Source organism: Mauremys mutica, chromosome 20 (genome assembly GCF_020497125.1).
Source record: "Mauremys mutica isolate MM-2020 ecotype Southern chromosome 20, ASM2049712v1, whole genome shotgun sequence".
Lineage (NCBI taxonomy): Eukaryota > Metazoa > Chordata > Testudines > Geoemydidae > Mauremys > Mauremys mutica.
The window spans coordinates 3590207-3608754 of NC_059091.1; the positions used below are offsets into that span (position 1 = coordinate 3590207).

General features: G+C 62.2%; 1 protein-coding gene across 7 annotated transcripts; it reads right to left on the reverse strand.

Annotated features, from left to right (window-relative positions):
- Window positions 1-740: 740 nt before the first annotated feature.
- On the reverse strand, window positions 741-15419 carry TAC3 (tachykinin precursor 3). Of its 7 annotated transcripts, none has more exons than XM_044995566.1 (8): window positions 15123-15276; window positions 13111-13265; window positions 6672-6825; window positions 4069-4177; window positions 3862-3891; window positions 3205-3258; window positions 2775-2849; window positions 741-877 (listed from the first exon to the last, which is right to left on the reverse strand). In XM_044995566.1, exons 3-7 carry the CDS (start codon window positions 6783-6785, stop codon window positions 2776-2778), a joined length of 381 nt encoding a protein of 126 aa, XP_044851501.1. In that variant the 5' UTR covers window positions 6786-6825; window positions 13111-13265; window positions 15123-15276; the 3' UTR covers window positions 741-877; window position 2775. The 7 variants fall into 7 exon arrangements, with proteins under 7 accessions (XP_044851501.1, XP_044851502.1, XP_044851503.1 ...); XM_044995567.1 differs by having other exon boundaries at window positions 15063-15276; XM_044995568.1 differs by having other exon boundaries at window positions 15137-15272.
- Window positions 15420-18548: the final 3129 nt, after the last annotated feature.

Here is an 18548-nt window from a genome sequence, read left to right on the forward strand (position 1 = left end):
TGGGCAACATTGCAAGAAGCTAGGGAAGGTGCCTAGTTACTAACGGCCTGGGAGAAGGGAGAAAGGCCAGGCTTGAGTTTCAAGCCCAGGATTGGGCATTAGGACATCCGGATTCTACTCCCAGCTCTGCCCTCACTGGACTTTGGGCAAATCACCTGACCTCTCTGTGCCGAGGAGCATAGGAATTGCGGGGCTGGATCAGACCTGTGGGCTACTGTGCCCAGTATCCTGTCTCTGGCAGTGGCCAGCACCAGAGGCTAGAGAGGAAGGCGTAGGAAGCCTGAACTGCATTGCTGCCTTGCACAGCACAAACCTGGTGCTGTGCACCTCTGTTATAGTTAGAAATCAGAGTAAGCCCTGAAGCACGAGCCTTAATACCCCTGCTCCCACCTGGAGAACATTTCCCTCTGCAAAGGAGTGTTCCGAGGCATGGGGCAGGGCTTGGCTTTTCATTCTGTGTCCGTCCAGCGCCCAGCACGGTGGCGTCCTGGACACGTGACGGGGGCTCCAGCAAACAACCCAATCCTAGGAAACATCAGGCAAAGAAGCTGAGAGACAGGACAGCTCATAAGTAAAAATCGTGGTGTTATTGACGAGTCAAGGGTGTGTTTAATCTACGCCACACAGGGGGGTCTGCTGGCTGCCCGGGGTGTCTGCAGTGGGTGCACACGGAGGGGCGGGGGCATTACTCTGTTTCCGAAGAGCAAGCACTAGCATTAGGACGAGGCGCAGGCCGGAATGGGACAGGGGGGGAGAGTTCTCCACGACACGGCAGGAGGGTTCCCGGTCAGTTGAGAGTGCGGCGGGCTTTGGCGAGCGGCTTCGTCTCAGTGTCTCGAGGCGCTGCAGACACTTTGCTCGTCCCCGGCGTGGGCACCTGCAGGAAAGAAGGAGGAAGCCCGCGGCACGTTGGATCCTTCCATCCTGGGGTGGCGCAGCTTGGAATAAGTCTTGGGAGAGCTGGAAAAGCCTGGCTAAGTCAATTAGCTGCATTAGCCTCCTTCCCTGCCCCTGGAAGCCAGTTCGCCCACTCCTTTCCCAGCAACGGTGAGCTTGGTATATATGAACCACCTTTCGTGCAATCACCCACGAATTGTACACATGCAAATACCCCCCCCCCCGTCACCCCCAAGCACGTGGGGAAAAACACAGCCCAGGGCTGGAGTGGAAGACCCGGCGACGGGAGACAGCGGGCGTAGCCGCGGTACTGGACTCATCTGCATGCGCGGAAAGTGCCTTTCACAAATTTGCTCTTCTCCTCCATTTCCTAAAATTGCACCGCAATTATCGCTAAGGCTTAGGCTCGGCTCGAAGAGAAGCCTGCCAGCTCCTGGCCTCATTACCCAGCCGTCGCCGGGATGCAAATCACCAGCTAATGAATTCGTAATAGCAGAATAAGTGCCGTGTAATCACCCGGTTAGGGGGATTACAGCTATTTATGTCCCGTAACCCAGCCTGCCGGGTGCTAACACGCACAGGGTCAGGGCTCTGCTCAGCGCATGAGTGGGACCATCAATGGGGTTTTCGATCTGTAATTAAAGACCCCATGTAGGTATTTAAGGGCTAATGCACGAGGCGAAGCGTGACCCTTCAGGACGGTTTGCTCAGGCGGCTGTGGTCTGGCAAACCTCGTATTCTCAGCGGTAATCACTCGTGAAACTAGACCGGAGTGGGCAGCTCCCGGCCTGGTACGCGGGGACGGGACGTCTTGCGTGGAGACGGATCCCGTTCCCCAACGGCTGGCTAATACAGCACCTTAGCAGGAGGCACTCGCAGGACCTGACGTCCCAAAGGGCTGAGTTGAGACCACGGGATGTGAGGGGGAGGGTGGTGGTCGGCCCCTCTGTAGTATGAAGCCAAATACCCAGCTTCAAGGTGGGCACAGAGCCGGCCCTCTGGACTCCACGCCACACGGGGGACCATTGTAACCCCAAGCTACGGATCCTCCTCCAGGCGAAGTTCTCAGCCGTCCCCGTAACGTGAGCCCAGGAATGAGCAGAAAAATGTTCATTGATTCCAAGGCCAGAAGGGGCCGTTGTGATCATCTAGTCTGACGCCCGGAGGGCCGGGGGCCATGGCCGGCCACACTTTGGGCACCAGTGGCCCCCCCACACACACACTTTTAAGGAGCTGCAGCGCAGGCCAGAGAACTGCCCCCGCCTTAATTCCCCTCCTCGGTAAAACTGTGCACCTCGTAACCAGTCAGAACGTGTCTAGCCCTTGGGTCTCGGGCGCCGCGACACGCTGAACACGTCCCTTCCGGATCAAAGCGATGGGGCTCAGCTGGAGAGGGGACCTTTGCCACTCGCCCTCCGAACCTCCTGAGGGGAAACTGGCAACACTCCCTGGAGCCAGGATGGCCAGTCCGTGGTGCCAGGATCTTCCCCTTGTTGTCCCAGAAGCAGGTGGCATTGGCCACCTCAGCCCGGCACAGCAGCTCGCTGGTTGGACTCAGAAGAGGTGACGGATTCGCACTCTCAGGGTGGCAAAAACCTGGCCATTCAGCTGGCCTGTAGCCCAGGCTCTCAGCCGAGCGCCATTCGCGAGCGGCGCCCGAGGTTCGGGTAACACGCGCCCACGTTCCCCTGCCAGAGGCCCGAGCTGTGGTGAGACTCGGGGCTGCTTTTCTCAGCCTCGCCGGGCCCAGGGAAAAGGAGGACACAGCACCAGGCCCGGGCTGGGGGCACACGCACAAGCTGCAGGCGTGTGAGCGTGAGCCCGCGGGCGTCGCACGGGAAGGGGAGCTAACAGACCCGGGCCCCCGCTGCCCTCACCTCATTCTGCATTTGGGGGATATTTGAGGTCGCCAAAGCCAGCGGAAGTCTCCTTGTTCCCGTCTGTGGGGTCGTCTAGGATTAAACAGCGGGGCAGAGATGCAGTCAGTTCCTTCCCAGGCCCGTTCGCCCAGCCGGGACGGCCCCCGCCCACTTCTCAGCCCCTCCTGGAACGGTCAACCTGTTCCCACCCCCCTCGTGTCACCGGAGTGGGGGCACGGCGGCCACAGCTGGGAGCACTGGGAGAGGGGCGGCCCGTCCTGCTCTACAGATGTAGGATCTCTGGTAGGGGCATCAAGGCCTCTCCCCTGAGTGGGCACATGGACACTTGACAGCGGTGGGAACGGGCGTCCTGGGGCTTCCGGCCGGCGCCTCGTCACACAACCCCCCCCTCCACCCCCCAAGCTGGCCTCACACGGGCCCCACTTACCGGGCTCCGGGGTCCTTTTCCCCATGAGGCCGACAAAGAAGTCGTGCATGTCCCCTGCAGAAAGACCAGGGGGTCAGCGGCGCGGGTGCCCCTAGCTGAGGCAGCCTGGCAGGCCGGGGCAGCGGGGAAGGGAAGAGATGCCGCCCAAGGCTTTTCATCCGGGTCATGTTTGCCAAAACGCTTTCTGGGTGCAGATCCGCCCCCCCGAGACGCCTCGGGCCCGGCTCCCAGACTGGCCGGGCGCCCGGCTGCTCCCACGAGCGCAGCTGGCACAGCCGGAGCGCGGCGTGGGCTGAGGAGCCTCAGGCCGGGCACACAGCCACGGAGGTGCCGGTTGACACCGAGCAGGGCGGCACACGGGAGCAAACCTCCCGCGCGTGGCGGCCGGCGCGCTGGGGCGAGGACGGCCCTGGCCGATCCAAGACTCAGCCCGGGGCCAAGTGCAGACGGGACCTCACCGTGGCCCTGGGAAGCCTGGGCTGCCCGAGGCTTTGGCTGCCTTTCAAGGGCAGGTCCCGTCTACACTCCAGCTCCTGCCTTGATTGCTGTGTCGGTCAGGAGCACAGAGGGGAGCGGGGGTGGGGAGAGGCCGGGGCGTCCCCCAGACGGACAGAGCAGCAAACCCGGTGCCAGGGAAGAGGGGAAAACGGGACTTACGTTTCTGAGAGGGGACGGGCATCTTGGGACCTGGAAGAGAGAAGGGGGGCGGTCAGTGGTGCTGGGGGGGGCAGCGATCAACCTCACCCCCCACCCACTTTTGCTGCTCTCTTCCCATCCCCCGCCCGATAGCAGCTCCCCCCTCCGGCCCCTTCCAGTCTCCCCCGGTTAGTTTTCTCAGGGCGGGGGATGGGGCCGGGCACTCACGGGCATCGTCCTTGCCCGCCAGCTGCAGCAACGCCTCGTAGGAGACCCGATGGCCGTCGTAGAGTCTCCTGAGCAGGGCCGTGGGCAGCTTGTAGGGGTCTGAGCTCGGCTGCGGGAAAGATGGAGAGAGGCGGGCGTGAGCCCCAAATGCAGCGGGGCCGAGGGGCCAGGCGGGCGGGCAGAGGCCACTCTAGGGACGAGGGACGGCGCCACCCGCCCCGATGCCCCCCCACTCCCGCTCCTGCCAGCCCTGAGCCGTACCCGGCGTTCTGCCCGCCCTGCCCTGGCTTCCGGGGCCGGATACCGCCAAGATTTTGGCAGCGTGAGGGTGTTGCCGACTGCGGGGTGTCAGCGATGGCTCCCAAGCCCCCCCTCCCGGCTCCCCATTACGGGCCCGAGGGAGCGGCCACCCCAGCCCAGCACTCCGGGAGCAGGATCTCCCCACGGGGATGTCGTCACATTTGCATCAAACGCCACTCGGCCCCCGAGCCCGGCCTGTCAGGAGACGCCTGATCGCCGTGCCAAGCCAGCGTGAAACCCGCCAGCCCCCGGCTAGCCCAGCCCTGGCCACCATCCCTGGCCATCTGCCGCCAAGTCTCTAGGCTGAGCTCCCCCCAACTCATCTCACTGATGTCCTAACCAGCCGGACTCCCGAGGGTGGGGGGTGTCTCCGGCATTAACCCCTGCACTCCTGGGGCTAACTGCAAAGCAGGCCCTGCCAGCCTTACAGAAGCCTCCCCGCCGCGGGATTTCCCCGGTGGGGGGGAAATCAACCAGCAGCTCCCCCGAGGAGTCTGCTCTTGGAGCCAGGGTGGGGGTGGTTAGGGGGGCAGGGCTCTGAGCCGTGCACAGACACCGCACAGCTCGGTGTGGGCTCAGCGGGGGCCCCGGCTCATCCCCCCCACCCCAGTCAAGAACCCGGGAGGAACAGGCGATTTGCCAGCAAAATCCTCACTGCCCTGCAAATCATGGGGCGGGGGGCATGCTTGGGGGAGCCTTTAACCCTTAGGAAGCCAAGTGCTTGTAGTGAGTGGGAGATGGGAGATGCTATCCCAGTTCTTCCCCACCCTTGCTTTGCCAGCGCCCCCCAATCCCAACCGCAGCCCCCCCCGCCGACCTTGCTACCACAGTAACTAGCGTCAGCGACGCCCCGCTAGAGCGAACCCAGCCCCAGCATGAGTCCCCCCACCCCCACCCCGGCTCCATCATTCCAGCTGCTTTTCTGTCCACAGTGGCAGCAATCTAGCGCCCAAAGCCGTTCCCTATCGCTGAGCCCATCGGAAAAGCCAGCCCCCGTTTGTGGCTCGTTCCGGCCGCCGCTCGCTCGCTCACTCGCTCGGGGAGAGGAGCAATTTACGGAGAGAAAGAAACAAAAAACCCCACCCCGGACAAAGTGAGGGAAATGGGCCTGAAGCGCCCGCCCCAGAGAGAATCGCTGGCAAATGGCCCCGCGTGGCCCTGCAAAAAGCAGCCGCCCAAGGCCGGGGGTCTTAGCCAAGGGGTTCACAGAGCTCCAGTTGGGGGGGGGGAAGAGGGGCTGTTGGGAAGTAATTTGCATACTGCAGAGCCACCGCGGAGGTACTCCGGCCCCCGCCGGGAGCAAAGCCCCCGCCTTTGCACACCCCGGGTTTGCACGCACCGAGGGTGACCAGATCGCAAGTGCAAAAAGTCGGGACACTTTATTTATAGTGATAGTTGCGTATATAAGACACCGCCCCTAAGATTGGCACAGCTGGTCGCCCTACGTGCCATCGGCTCCCCATCGCCGCGGACAGCGACAAAGCTCATGATCCACCTCACCCCGCTCAACCCTGAGGTGCTACTTGTGTGTGGGGATGTGGCCTAAGGGAGTTAGGTGCCTAAGTCCCCTTGGAAGGCAGGTGTTTAAGTCCCTTAGGGTCTGGACCTTGCTGGCGGTTTGAGGCGGGACCCTCGGACGGGCTGAGCCGGACGAAAAGCTTCGTGGGGGTTGCTGGCTGCAGCCTCTCCCATTGGGAACGCTCGAGCCCCGGGGGACTCTGGGAATATGGTCCGTCATGGCCAGCTCCCCAGCACGACTCCGGCCCACGCTGGCAGAACTGCCATGGACCCGGCATCCCGTAGCCCCTCCGTGAAACGGCCTGGGTGTGTTTCCCAGACAGGAATGGAAACGGTCTGGATTTGTCCCCAATTTGCAGAGTGACCGTCTTTCTCCAAAACACGCCGTAGGCGTTGGAGTGAAATAGGCCTGGGCAAACGGCAGCAAACAAATCCCACCACAAGAACTTCAAACACCTCGAATGAAAAGAAACCCAAACTCCCTTCCCCTCGCAGGGCAGAGGAAGTGAGAGCTGATTAACTAATTCTCCCCACCCAGGGACCCGCAGAGTTTCCCGGGGGGAGACCGTCTGAATTGCTAATGTAAAAACACCACAGACAGTTGTCTGTGAAAGCCCCAAACCCAGGCACAATACCAAATTTTACCCCCCCTTTAGGCCACCGACCCACAGCGTCAAGGTGGGAGGTGAGTCAGCGAAACGTCGCACGTTCCTTTGCCCCTGGGGGCAACCACATGGACTCAGATGTCTTCACCCCCCAGCCAGCCCCGCTCCCTCCCTTTCTACCTTCGTCTGGATCCCTCTGCTCGTCTGCTGCTCCTGGGTCCCTTCGCAGTAGGTGTGACACAGCTTGGCCGCCGCTAAGGACAGCAGCACCGTCAGCACCAGGGGGCTTTTCATTTTCCTCTGCCGAGGGCGGGGCCGGGGGCTGATGGCCGAGCTAAGGGACGAGAGAGACAAGGAGGTTGCAGGCCAAAGGGGGAGGCGTTTCCCGACCAGAACAAGGCTGGATTCGTTCTCAGCATTAGTAGCGAGGAGGCGGGACTGCGTTCTAGTCCCCGCTCTGCCACCGGCCTGCCAGCCGACCTCGGGACAAGTCACGGCCCCCGCTCGGTGCCTCGGTTTCCCCAGCCGTACACTTGGGATCACGCTACCCACCTGCCTTGGCCCAGTGCGTGGAGCTCCACGGGTGCGGCGCGTAAGAGCGAAGGGCCTCTACTCACGCATGGTCGTGGAAACGCTTGCAAATGGGAGGGAGTGTTATATAATCGAGCCCTAGAAGGCAAACCAGCTTGTTGGGGGGGCACGAAGGAGACGTGGAGAGGAGCAAACGCAGGGGCTAAAGCAGAACGTGTAGGGATAGGTAAGATTGGTGCAAGGCGTGCGTCTCACTAGTGCGGGGAGGTTCACACTAGACCCAGTGCTCTAATGCCTAAGACACCTCCCCACCCAGGTAGGGAAGCCATCAAATAACCCCCTTTCCCAAGCCTGTTCCAGTTCATCACTCGGCTCCTGGACTCTGACTCGGGGAGGAAATCAGATCGCCGAGTGCAATCCGTCCGCCATCCCCACCGGCCGGGGCAAGGGCTGGCTCTCCTCCCCGGAATTTCGGACAGATCCGGGTAGGATTTTAAGCCATTTTTGCCTGACAAGCCTGAAAAATAAAGTCTCAACTTTGGAAGGGGGAAAAAAAAAAAAGGGAAATGTCGTTAAAGCGAAGGAACAGAACGTGCTGGGAATTTGGAGGAAAAGCCGGAGACAATCAGAGTAACTCAGTGACCCAGACTGATTTCTTTCCCTATGCAAGCCAGGGGAAATTATCTTTTCAGCCCGGTGAAATCTCCTCCCTGGCACCGAGGCGGGAGAAAAACAGCGGAAGCTGGAGAAAATTACCGCCAGCAATTCAGAGTGGGAAAATGCCTCTCCCGCTGATGTGATTTGTACGAGATCGGATTTGGTTTTGCTGATGAGGTGCCAGTCACCACTGTCTATTGGCATCAGCCGTCTGGGACTGATCTCGATTCTCCGGGCTAATCAGCTCAGTGGAGCTGAATTTACCCCCCCCCCACTCCCCGCCAGCTAATCAAGTCTGTTAGCTGAAGTGCACATTGCACGTCACCCAGCAAAAGCCACCACGGGAAGGGGGCAAAAACCTTCACCCTTGGAAATCTCTCGCACTTACACAAGGAACTCGGAGCCAGAGAGTCAGGAAGGGGCCAGCCTGCCCGGCGGGCAGCCCCCGTTTGCTCCTGCCAGCCTCTCCAGGGCACTGCTGCGTTTTGCGAAGTTTGCTGGTGGTTGGCAGAGAGGAAGCAGCCAGGAAGGAGTGTGAGGGAAAGGGGGCAGTTTGCCTTTATTTGGGGACGGGAGACCCATCATTAAACAGCGCTGAGATGGCACACGCATATGCCCAGGCACGGTAATGCCCACCCATCCGATTGCCCACGCCGTGCTTCTCCCGCCCATCACAGTCACACACACACACAAACCCGGATCCACTGACACACACACGTGCAAACACACTCGCTCAGTCACACACACTCACAAACCTGGATCCACTGACAAACACACGTGCAAACACACTCGCTCAGTCACACACACTCACAAACCCGGATCCACTGACACACACACGTGCAAACACACTCAGTCACACACACTCACAAACCCGGATCCACTGACACACACACGTGCAAACACACTCGCTCACAGTCACACACACTCACAAACCCGGATCCACTGACGCACACACACGTGCAAACACACTCGCTCAGTCACACACACTCACAAACTCAGATCCACTGACGCACACACATACAAACACACTCGCTCACAGTCACACACACTCACAAACCCGGATCCACTGACGCACACGCGTACAAACACACTCACTCACAGTCACACGCACTCACAAACCCAATTCCACTGATGCACACACGTGCAAACACACTCAGTCACAGTCACACACACTCACAAATCTGGATCCACTATCGCACACGCGTACAAACACACTCGCTCACAGTCACATGCACTCACAAATCCAGATCCACTTATGCACACATGTACAAACACACTCGCTCACAGTCACATGCACTCACAAATCCAGATCCACGTATGCACACATGTACAAACACACTTGCTCACAGTCACAAACCCGGATCCACTGACGCACATGCGTGCAAACACACTCGCTCACATTCATACGCAGTCACAAACCCAGATCCACTGACGCACACGCACTCACTCACATTCACACACACTCAGAAACCTGATCAAACTCCCGACTCCACTGACACACACGCGTGCAAACACACACACACTCACACACGACAGCCGCAAGGCCCCTTCTCTTTTCACAGCAACTGAACGGTGGTCCTGAGATCCCCCGAAGGAACCAAGAACGCCCCCAAGCCGAGCGGATCTTTTAACCTTTGCGCCTATTTTGAATCCTTTTCTAATCCCGCCTCCCCCCTGGTTTCTTTTGCTCCCCAGATCAGACCGTTCTCAGCAGCTTCCCAACTTTCTCCATCTCGGTTTTTTCCAAGCTCGGGTTTGGCTTAAAAGGAACAAAACAAAACAACAAGCCAGGCAATCCCACCAACAAGCCACGGGACGCCCTGCCACCCCGCGGCCCACGCCCCAGGGACGGCCACCTACCTGCCCAGGCTCCTAGCCGGTGCCGGTGCCGGTGCCGGGGGGGTCGGGGGGGGTCCCTCCGTGCAGCGCCTAGCGGTGGCTGCGTTCCCGGGCTGCTCTCAGACGCTGAGCAGCCTCCAGTCACTGTAACGAACAGTCCTGCGCTGCCGGCTCAGCTGGGTTTAATAGGGGGCTGGGGCTAGGCTGGGGGGGGGAGACGGAGAGCCACCAATGGGGGCACCCAGCGGGGGAGGGGTCTAGAGTTGGCCCCCCCACGTTACACCCGCCCCCGCGTTACACACCCTGCCATCCGCGCGCACATTACACACACGCCAGTCACCCCCTGACACAACCGGCACACGCGCCAGCGGCCCCCCCGCATTACAGCCCTCCAGCATCTCCCTTGCACACAGATCCCCACTGCGCGCACGCACACACACACACACCCGCGCACACACCCGCGCACACCCGCACACACCCCTTTGACGCGGTGTCCATTACCTGCCGGGTTTACACTTTGGTTCAATAGCTCTCAGCCCCCCCCCCCATACAAATGGTTCCAGCCCCCCGGCCGGTCGCTGGTGTAGCCGCGAGGGGACCGGGATGCTGTGGGGTTTGAGGCAGCAGCTGGGCCCTTCCCGGATGGGGCTGACCCCCCGGGAGGAGAGAGAAAGGGCGGCTGCCAACGCTCCTTTTGTCCCCCACTGCTGGTGTGGGGGGACGACTCGGTTCGTTCCACAGACACAGAGGTGGGGGGAGTCCTCATATCTGACCCCCACGGGGAACGGGCAACACTGGCTATGGGGCTGTGGGCCATTCACCCCCCCGTCCGCTCTCGGCGCCGCTCGACGGGAAGCTGCCGGCGTCTCTGCTCCCACCCCCGGCCTGCCGCTCTGGGCTGATCCCCCCACCCCCAAGAGCAGAGGCAAAGAGGGGGTGGGGGGCAGGGCCGAGGGCGGCCCCTGCCGCTGTGCACTCCGGGCCCAGGCCGCAGCTTAGAGCGGCCCCCAGGGCGATGTCGCCCCCGTGTTCAAGCTGCCCCCACCCCGTGGGCTGCTCACCCCAGTCTCTGCGCCCCGAGCCTCCGCCAGGCGGGTCCGCGGCGCCTCCGGACGCTGACGCAGCCCCGGGCGCTCGGTCTGTCGGGGGCTGCAGGCTGGCTCCTCCCTGGTCGAAGCTTTGCGCCCAGCTGGGGTCTGGGGCCCCGGCAGCTTGTGAGCGGAGTCGGCTGGGGCTGGAGGCCAGAGAGACGGTGAGCAGAGCATCCACCTGGGTGCAGAGGCACTTCGCAAGGAGAAGGTCCGTTCTGGGACAAGCCGCGCCAGGGCGTCTCTTCTCTCAACCCCTTGAGCCCCAGCTCCAAGACAGGGCTGGGTAAGCACATGGCAAAGCAGCAACCGGAGCTGTTCCAAGCGGGAGATCCTCCAGTTAGGACAGGAGAGAGTCTCCTGCTGCCTCTGCCTGCACCCTTGGGGACAGCTGCATTGTCCACATGCCAAGAACACTGGTTTGGCTTGCGTGGGTCTAGCCCGTAAGGCCGCCGCCCTGAACCCCAAGCTCGTTCGTCTCAGGGCGGCCGTGGATGAAACTGCCTGCCCGCTCCGGGAAAGAACTGCACCGCAACTAACCGTGCAGCATTTCTCCAGGATCTAACTGCCTACGTCTCCTGCTGGCGGCTACCACCGCCAGCTGGTGACGTCACACCTGTCGCACCAGCGTATTTCACAAGAGCCCGGCGTGGGAAGCTGCTCACGCCAACCCAAGCACAGGCACACAGCGGGAATGGGGTTTCCCCTCCCCATTTTTCGCACTCCCCACAAGAGCTCTCTTCTCCCGTTCCCTTCCCCATGCCCTTTGCCGTTACACCCCACCCGGCCTGCAAATCCATCCACTGATTTCCAGAGATGGACGCGGCCCCATCTCCCTAGTGAGCTTGACAACGCTAACCCAGACCTTAAATATCATGGGCTGCTCTCTGCCCCCCAGATCCCAGGAGCCCAATGCAGTGCCCCCACTTCCATCCGAACCGAACGGAACGAAAGCCGAGTCTCCACCGAATTGAGGGTTTCGTCTTTTATTCCTGTTTTCCTAGAGGAGACAATTAAAACTCCCAGCCCTTGTAACCCAGCAACCGTAAGTGCCTTGGCGATGGAGCTCACGGTAAGTTTCTCTTTAGCAGCTGGAAGTTCCCAGCACCGACACGACTTTCTCAGAGGAAGAGCCAAGGTTGACTTCCCAGGCTCCGGGAAAGGTGGGAGCGAGAAATCAGGGGGGGCTCAGAAGCCCCCGGGGTCCAGAGATGTGCCGCGAAAATGCGGGAAGTGCTCAATGTTCTGCCTCCGGGGGGCTGAGGCTTCGTTTAAAGCCGAGGAAAGGTCCCAGAGGCCACAGCCCTGATGCTCGAGGCACCTCGGTCGCGGCCCGGGGCCAGGCCTTCGACCAGGCTTTTCGGCTTGGCGAGATCCATGGAGCCGGGAAAGCCAGAGGCTGATCTTGTTTCGAGAGGTCGCCAGAGGGTCAGGGCGCCCGGGGAGGGGAGCAGCGGGATTTTAAGACACATTTTCAACGCCTCCTGCCTGCCCCTCCCTCTCCCAATTGACCCCTCCCCGGGATCACAAACTCCTGGCCGAGAGCCTGCTTTAGCTGGGGAGAGAGATTAAAACCCCCAAGCACTTTGGCTTATTCCAACTACCACTTTGGGGGTCTTTAAAATCTGTTCTCTGCCTCTCGAGCCCGGGGGAGTCGCGCTGGGACCGGGGTGTCACCACGCCAGGCTCTGCCAAGGAACTCAACCCGGGACGGGGGGCAGAGCCGGGCTAGCAGGATGATCAGCCGGGGGACGGCGAGCAGCTCCTACCCGGGGGTTATCTGCAGGGTGCCCCAGCTCCAGGCACCCCCCGAACTGGGGAAAACGAGAAGTTGCACCCCAGGACTCGAGAGGCAGCCGGGGCAGCTGGCAAACTCCGGGTGCCTCACTGCCCGGCGTCCCCCCTTCACCTCCCGTCCCGTTTGTTCATCCCCCCCCGATCGCACCGCTTCTCACACACCCAGGCGTTCCCTGGGGCACGCTCCGGCAGGCCAGGGGAACAATGGGACTCACGCACCGCGCCGGCACTCGGCACGCGGCCGGGGCAGCAGCTGCAGCCGCAGGATGTTCATTAAAGACGAGCGCGGCCAGAGGAGGCCTAGTTAATTAATATCCGCGTCCCCCCCCCACAACGCACACGCACCCCTCCCCTAAGTGCAGGGGGATGATCGCTCCGGAGAGCGCCACGGCCTTTCTGGCTCCCCGCCCGTCGTTGTTTATGGCTTTCATTTGCGGCGGCCCGTCTCGCGGAGCCTGGCACGGTGACGCTGGCTGGCTGCGTCGTGAACGGCGCCCAGGCTGCCGCTCCGGGAGGCCCCGGGAGCCCTTGGGCGCTGCCAAGAGGCATCGAGCCGGGGGCACAAGCCAGGGCCCGGGGTTGCTCTGTCCAGGCAGGAACAGGCTGGGCCAGGAGCTGCACTGAAGCGAGGCCTTTAACGGGAAGGAGACACGGGGACATGTAGACAGTGGGGTGTAGCGGTTAGAGCAGGGAGAACTGGGACTCACGGGTTCTTCTCTCTGGCCTGCCACTGACTCCGTGGGGGGTGGGGAAATCTCGATCGCCTCCCCTCCCGCTCTCTGGGCCTCAGTTTCCTCAGCTGCTGGAGACAATAGTAACCGCCAGGCTGGGCGAGCTGCTATGCCGAAGGCGTTCTCAGCCCCTGCAGGAGGGCAAAGGGGGGTGAATATGCGAACAGAACCCAGGCGTCCTGCCTCCACCCGCCCCCGGCGCCAGCCCCCAGCCCCGTTCCCGCTGGCGCCTCGGCCGTTCCCCCATTATGCTGCCCGGCGGGAGGTTAACCTGCTGCTCCGGGGGGGTTATCGGGTAACTCCCCTGCCCTCCCCCATGCTGAGGAATTTCATCCCCCCTACTGCCCCCCCCTCACCTTCTGCCTGCCTCCCCCCCAGCCTCGCTCCAAGGGCTGCAGAGGCGGGAACCGGCTGCTTCCTGGATGGCGGGCGGGGCAGGGGCCACGGGGCCCAGATTTCCAGCCGCACCCGCATGTCCAAGCCCCTTGGAACAGACCCAGGGCAGAACGGCTTTGCAGGCTCGAGGAGGGGGCTGCCGCACTGCAATAACCCGAGAGACCAGGGGACAATGCCCGGCTCTGCTCCAGGCTCCCGCGGTGCCTCAGTTCCCCCCTCTGCAAGATGGGCACATTCTCGCTGCCCTGCCTCACACTGAGGATAAACAGGTAGCCCGGCTGAGCGGGGGCTGGTGCAGCAGCTGGCACGGTGGCCTCCGGGGAGTTACTGGAAGCCGCCTAGCGCTCAGAGCCGGACGCCCCCAGCCCTTTGCAGCATGTTATCGACCCTGGCGGCGTCTGGGCCAGGCTGCGTATTTCTGCCTGCCAGGAGACGGCCCCGTGTGCGTTAACCCGCTACACCCGTGGCCCCAGAGCGCCCCACCCTGCTTCCTGGCTGTAATGAGATCCCTGCGTTGGGCTGGCTACACCCAGCTCCCGGAGTCTCTGCTGCCTGAGTTAGAGGGCCAGCGTGTTCGTCATTATCCTCCCTAGATAGGGAAACTGAGGCACAAGGAGAGGCACTGCATTGGGTCCAGGTCCTGATGGAGCTGGGAAGAGAACCCAGGAGTTCTGCCTCTAAACGCCAAGCAGAAGAGAGAGCTACTGACTGAAAGGTGCCCCCTCTGCCCCCCCCGGTGTGTGATTTGGGGGGTGGGGGAAAGGGAGCTGAGCCGGACACTCTCCTGGAGGGTCACAGAGACTCGGAAGCCCTTGGAAATCTGGCACACGCGTCCCGCTGAGCGGAACCCGCGCCAGTGAATTACTCAGGGCTCCAGTGGCAGGGCAGCCCCACGGGGCGTCTTCTCCCTGCAGGGGAACAGCAGCCGGGTTCAAAACGGCAGGGCTGCCCCCTGGGAAGAGAGAAGGCCCCTGAGTCCCTGCAGGGTGCGCCTGTGCCGGGAGAGGTGTGTGTGTGTGTGTGGGGGGGTGAATGTGGTTACACAGCCGTGAGCTTTGTTAGAGAGGGAGGGGCTCTGCCCCGGGGGAGTGGGGGCACCCTCTGTGCCCCATTGAGCTCAGCTCCTGGCCTGGACGCCGGCAGGGACCTGGGCACCGCGGCCCTTGTGGGTGCCGGAGGGGGGCAAGGGAGACAGTCTGCCATGAGTTACGGCCCTTGGGGGGAGCCCTTGGTCTGCTGGGTTATCAAGGAGCTGAAGAGGGTGGAGGCTCTTTTGAAATGCAGCTGGGGCATTAGAGGGACGGAGGGTGCTGGGGCAGCGCGGGGGGGGATCCCAGCCGGGCAGCCCCCTCCCCGGAGAAGGGGCAGGGGCAATGGCAGAGGAGGATGAGGAAGGCTTGGAATTGGGTTTCATGGGAATTTTAAAGATGTGGCGCCTTAACCATGGGAAGAAATAGGCACCTCCACACAGTCTCACACAATTTGCACCGCCCCCCCCGTGTCACTGCATGCAGAGATACACACACAAGTACCTGTGTCGCTGCCACACACGTTCTCTCTCTCACACACAGCACAGAGGTAATTGCCTTTACCTCGGCAAGCCCACCTGGGAGTTCTCCCTCACGCTGCCAAGAGAAGTTGTCAGCACCCGATGTTCAGCCTGTGACAGGCGGGGACAGAAAGTCTCTCGCTGACTTTGACGAGCGCAGCACAAAGAGGGGAAGGAGAAAACGAAGACGAGGAAGGGAAAACGGGACAGGACAGCCGCGGGGTGGGTGGGCGCGGACTCCACCCACGCAGCGTGGCCGGGGGGAGGGCTCCGTCCTGGCAGAAGAGGCTGCTCCGCAGCGAGGAAACCTGTGCACGACGAGGCCTTTCCATCCCCAGCGCTCAGCCCCGCCCATAGTGCATCGTGGGGCCTGGTGTTCAGGTCGCAAGATCACTGCGGTGTTGCTCCGTGGTAGGAGGCGCTAGCAGCACGGACACCTTGGATGCCCCCGGGGCCACCCTTTGCTCGCAGTGGTCTCTGCCGCTGCAACAAAGCTAGAGATTTTACATCCTCTGCTCCGTCCCGTGGTGGATCCCAGAGCGCCGGTGCCGTCAGCGCACACCTGGACAGCAGGACCCAACACCTACCGCCACTGCAAGGCGCCTGCGGGCTGGAAGAGAGCATTCTGGGTAGCAATATGCAAATGAGCATCCACACCATCCCCCCCCTCTTCCTTTGGCGAGGCGGAGCCTAAGGAGCCCCGGGTAGCTTCCCCCTCTTCGTTAAGTGTGTTTCGCACCCAAGGCCCGTGCGGCAGATGGGTGGAAATGTAACACAAACAAGTCTGAACAGGGAGCCTCGGGTTCCTTCCCAGAGCCTCCCCCCGGCTCCGCTAGTGTCAGAGCGGCCGCCACGGACAATTACTCCTAATAAGCAGCACGGCAGAAAGAACTAGGCCAATTAGCTCCCTGAGCCCCGCCGTGGGAGTCCTTCAAAATCGACAGCTTCACGCACGCACGCCCTCCGCTCAGTCCCAGCCCCGGGGCAGAGTCCCGGAAGCGCGGAAAATGCCCCAGCCGGGGACTGAACCAGACGCGAGAGCTTCAAAACCCTTCGCGGCTGGATGATGTCAGGCCACAGCAGCAGATGCCAGCAACTCCCCTTTCCTGGTAGTCTTGGGGTAGCACCTAGGAGGCGTAAATCGCGGGCCGGGCCCCGTTGCACCCAGGGCTGTACAAACGCCGTCTCCCTGCCCTCCGGGAAGGATCAGCAGCTCCACCTTCCCCGCGGGGAACCAAGAGCCAGAGAGATCAAGGGATTCGCCCAAGGAGTCGGAATCAAACTCAGGTCTCCCAAATCCCAGGGCATGTCTGAACCTCCGTCCCATCTCTCCTCTCTGCTGCGATCAGCCCAGCGACCCAGCCCCTCCTCTCTCACAAACACTCTGCTCCTTGCGTGGCTTCCTCTCACCTGTCCAGCGTTGCTCCTGATTTAGAGCCACATAAGTGAACAAAGATCCAGGGCCCGCAGCCGCCCGCCCACCCAGGCTCCTTGCTCCCGGGCAGTGCTCCTGCGGTGCAGCCCAGGCGCTGTTCTCCGCGGCGCAGCGTCAGCGACGTTACAACGAGGAACGGGAGCGAATCTTTAATCGCCAGCAAGTGGAAAAGAGGCAGAAGGAAGCCAGCTGGCCCGAGAGGTAGAGAAATGACAGCTTGGCTTGTGAACAGGGCCCGGTCCTGCCCGGGTCACCAGCAGCTTGAGGGCACAATCCATCGGGACCAGGGGGTCTCAGAGGAGGCTACCCTCAAATGCAATCAGGAAACCCAGCAGGTGGAACTGCCTGGCATGCTGCCCCCCCCAGCCACCCGTGCTCCCCACCCCTGGGTAAATGCAGCTTTAATCAGGCAAACCACCCTGTAGCAGCCCCCGCGGTGCGCTCAGCAGTGGGCAGGAACCCAAGCCCTCCAGCTGCAAAGCCCAGGCCAAGAACCACGCCCAGGCGTGGGGAGCGGTAACAGGCGGCGATGGGACAAGGCTGCCCTGGGCCAGCACGTGAGCCCTTCACACTCCTCAGTGGATTTAGCCTCAACGCCCCTGGGAAGTAGGGGCCTCCTTTACAGATGGGGAAACTGAGGCACGGAGCAATGAGTGATACGCCCCAGGTCACACAGGGAGCTGAACCTGCGTCTCCCAGTGCCCTATTCACTAGCCCCTCCTGCCTCGCCTCGCCGCACGCAGACAGACTGACCAGCCGAAAGCTCCCAGGTCCCCCCCAGTGCTGGGGGCTGGAGATTGGGGGCCTGGATTGGACCGACCACAAAGGGAGAGGAAGGGGCCAGATCCCTTGTGCCTCTGTCCCCTTCCCTCCTGCCTGCCCGGGGAGGGCGGGGTTCACGGCTCAGCCTTGACAGCGCCCCAGCCTCGCCCTCCTCTCCTCCGGCGGGGAAGGACGACAGCGCGTGGGAGGTTAAGCTGTGCAGGGAGCCGCGAGCTGCAGCCGATTGAGACGAGGTCTCTTAGCAGCTGAAGAGGGCTGTCATTCAGCAGAGACAGACGGGCTGTGACAGGAGGCAGGGACCTCGCGGGGGCACCGGGCCCTCCTGGTCCAGGCTCTGGTGGGAGCAGGGGGAGGCAGAAATCAGTAAGGTCCGTCCCGCCCTGTTCCGGTCTCCGGAGTAGAACGCGAGAAGCAGCAGTACGGTCTAGTGGGGAGGGCAGGGGGACGACTGGCATCGCAGCTGGGCAAGTTGCTGGCTCTCCCAGCTGGTCTGTTTGGCCTTTGAGCTGTTTGTCACGGAGCGTGGGGGAGTCAGGGCCCTGCACCCCCGGCTCCTGTGATTCACCGGGACTCTCAGCCAGCCAGGAACACAGCAGGTTTATTAGCCGACAGGAACACAGTCCAAGACAGGCCTTGCCGGTACAGACAACAGGACCCCTCAGTTAGGTCCATCGGGGGCCCCAGGGAGGCCACAGCCCTGTTGGTCGGGGAGCCCCTCTCCATTTCCCAGCCAGCTCCAAACTGAAACTCCCTTCGGCCCCCTCCTGTCTGGCCTCCCCCCGGCTCCTCCCCCAGCCTTCGAGTCCTTTGTCCGGGCAGAGGTGTCACCTGGCCTGGGGTCTCAGGTTACCTGCTCAGGTGTCTCCCTTCCCCAATGCAGCCCGTCCCAGCACAGCTCCCCTGCCACCTTCCCAGGTCAATGCTCCCCACCCAGCAGTCACAGAGCCCAGCAAGAGCATTCCCGGTTCCTCACACTCTTCAGGGTCGGGGCTGCGTGAGTGGGACGCCCACGGGTCCGATCTGGGCTGGGGCTGCAAGTTCACAACCACACTCCCTCTGCGCCAGGGGTTTCTCCAGTCCCCTCCCGGCTGCCCAGCCCCGGGCTAGTCACGGGCAAGGACGCTCGCACCAATCGAGACGCGCGCCCCGTCGTGACCCGGACCCCAGAGCGCCCCGGCTGGCAGAGGCGAACGGAGCCGAGAGGTGGCTTGGTGCGGAGAGAAGGTTTAAAGTCTTTGATCAGCTGGAGTC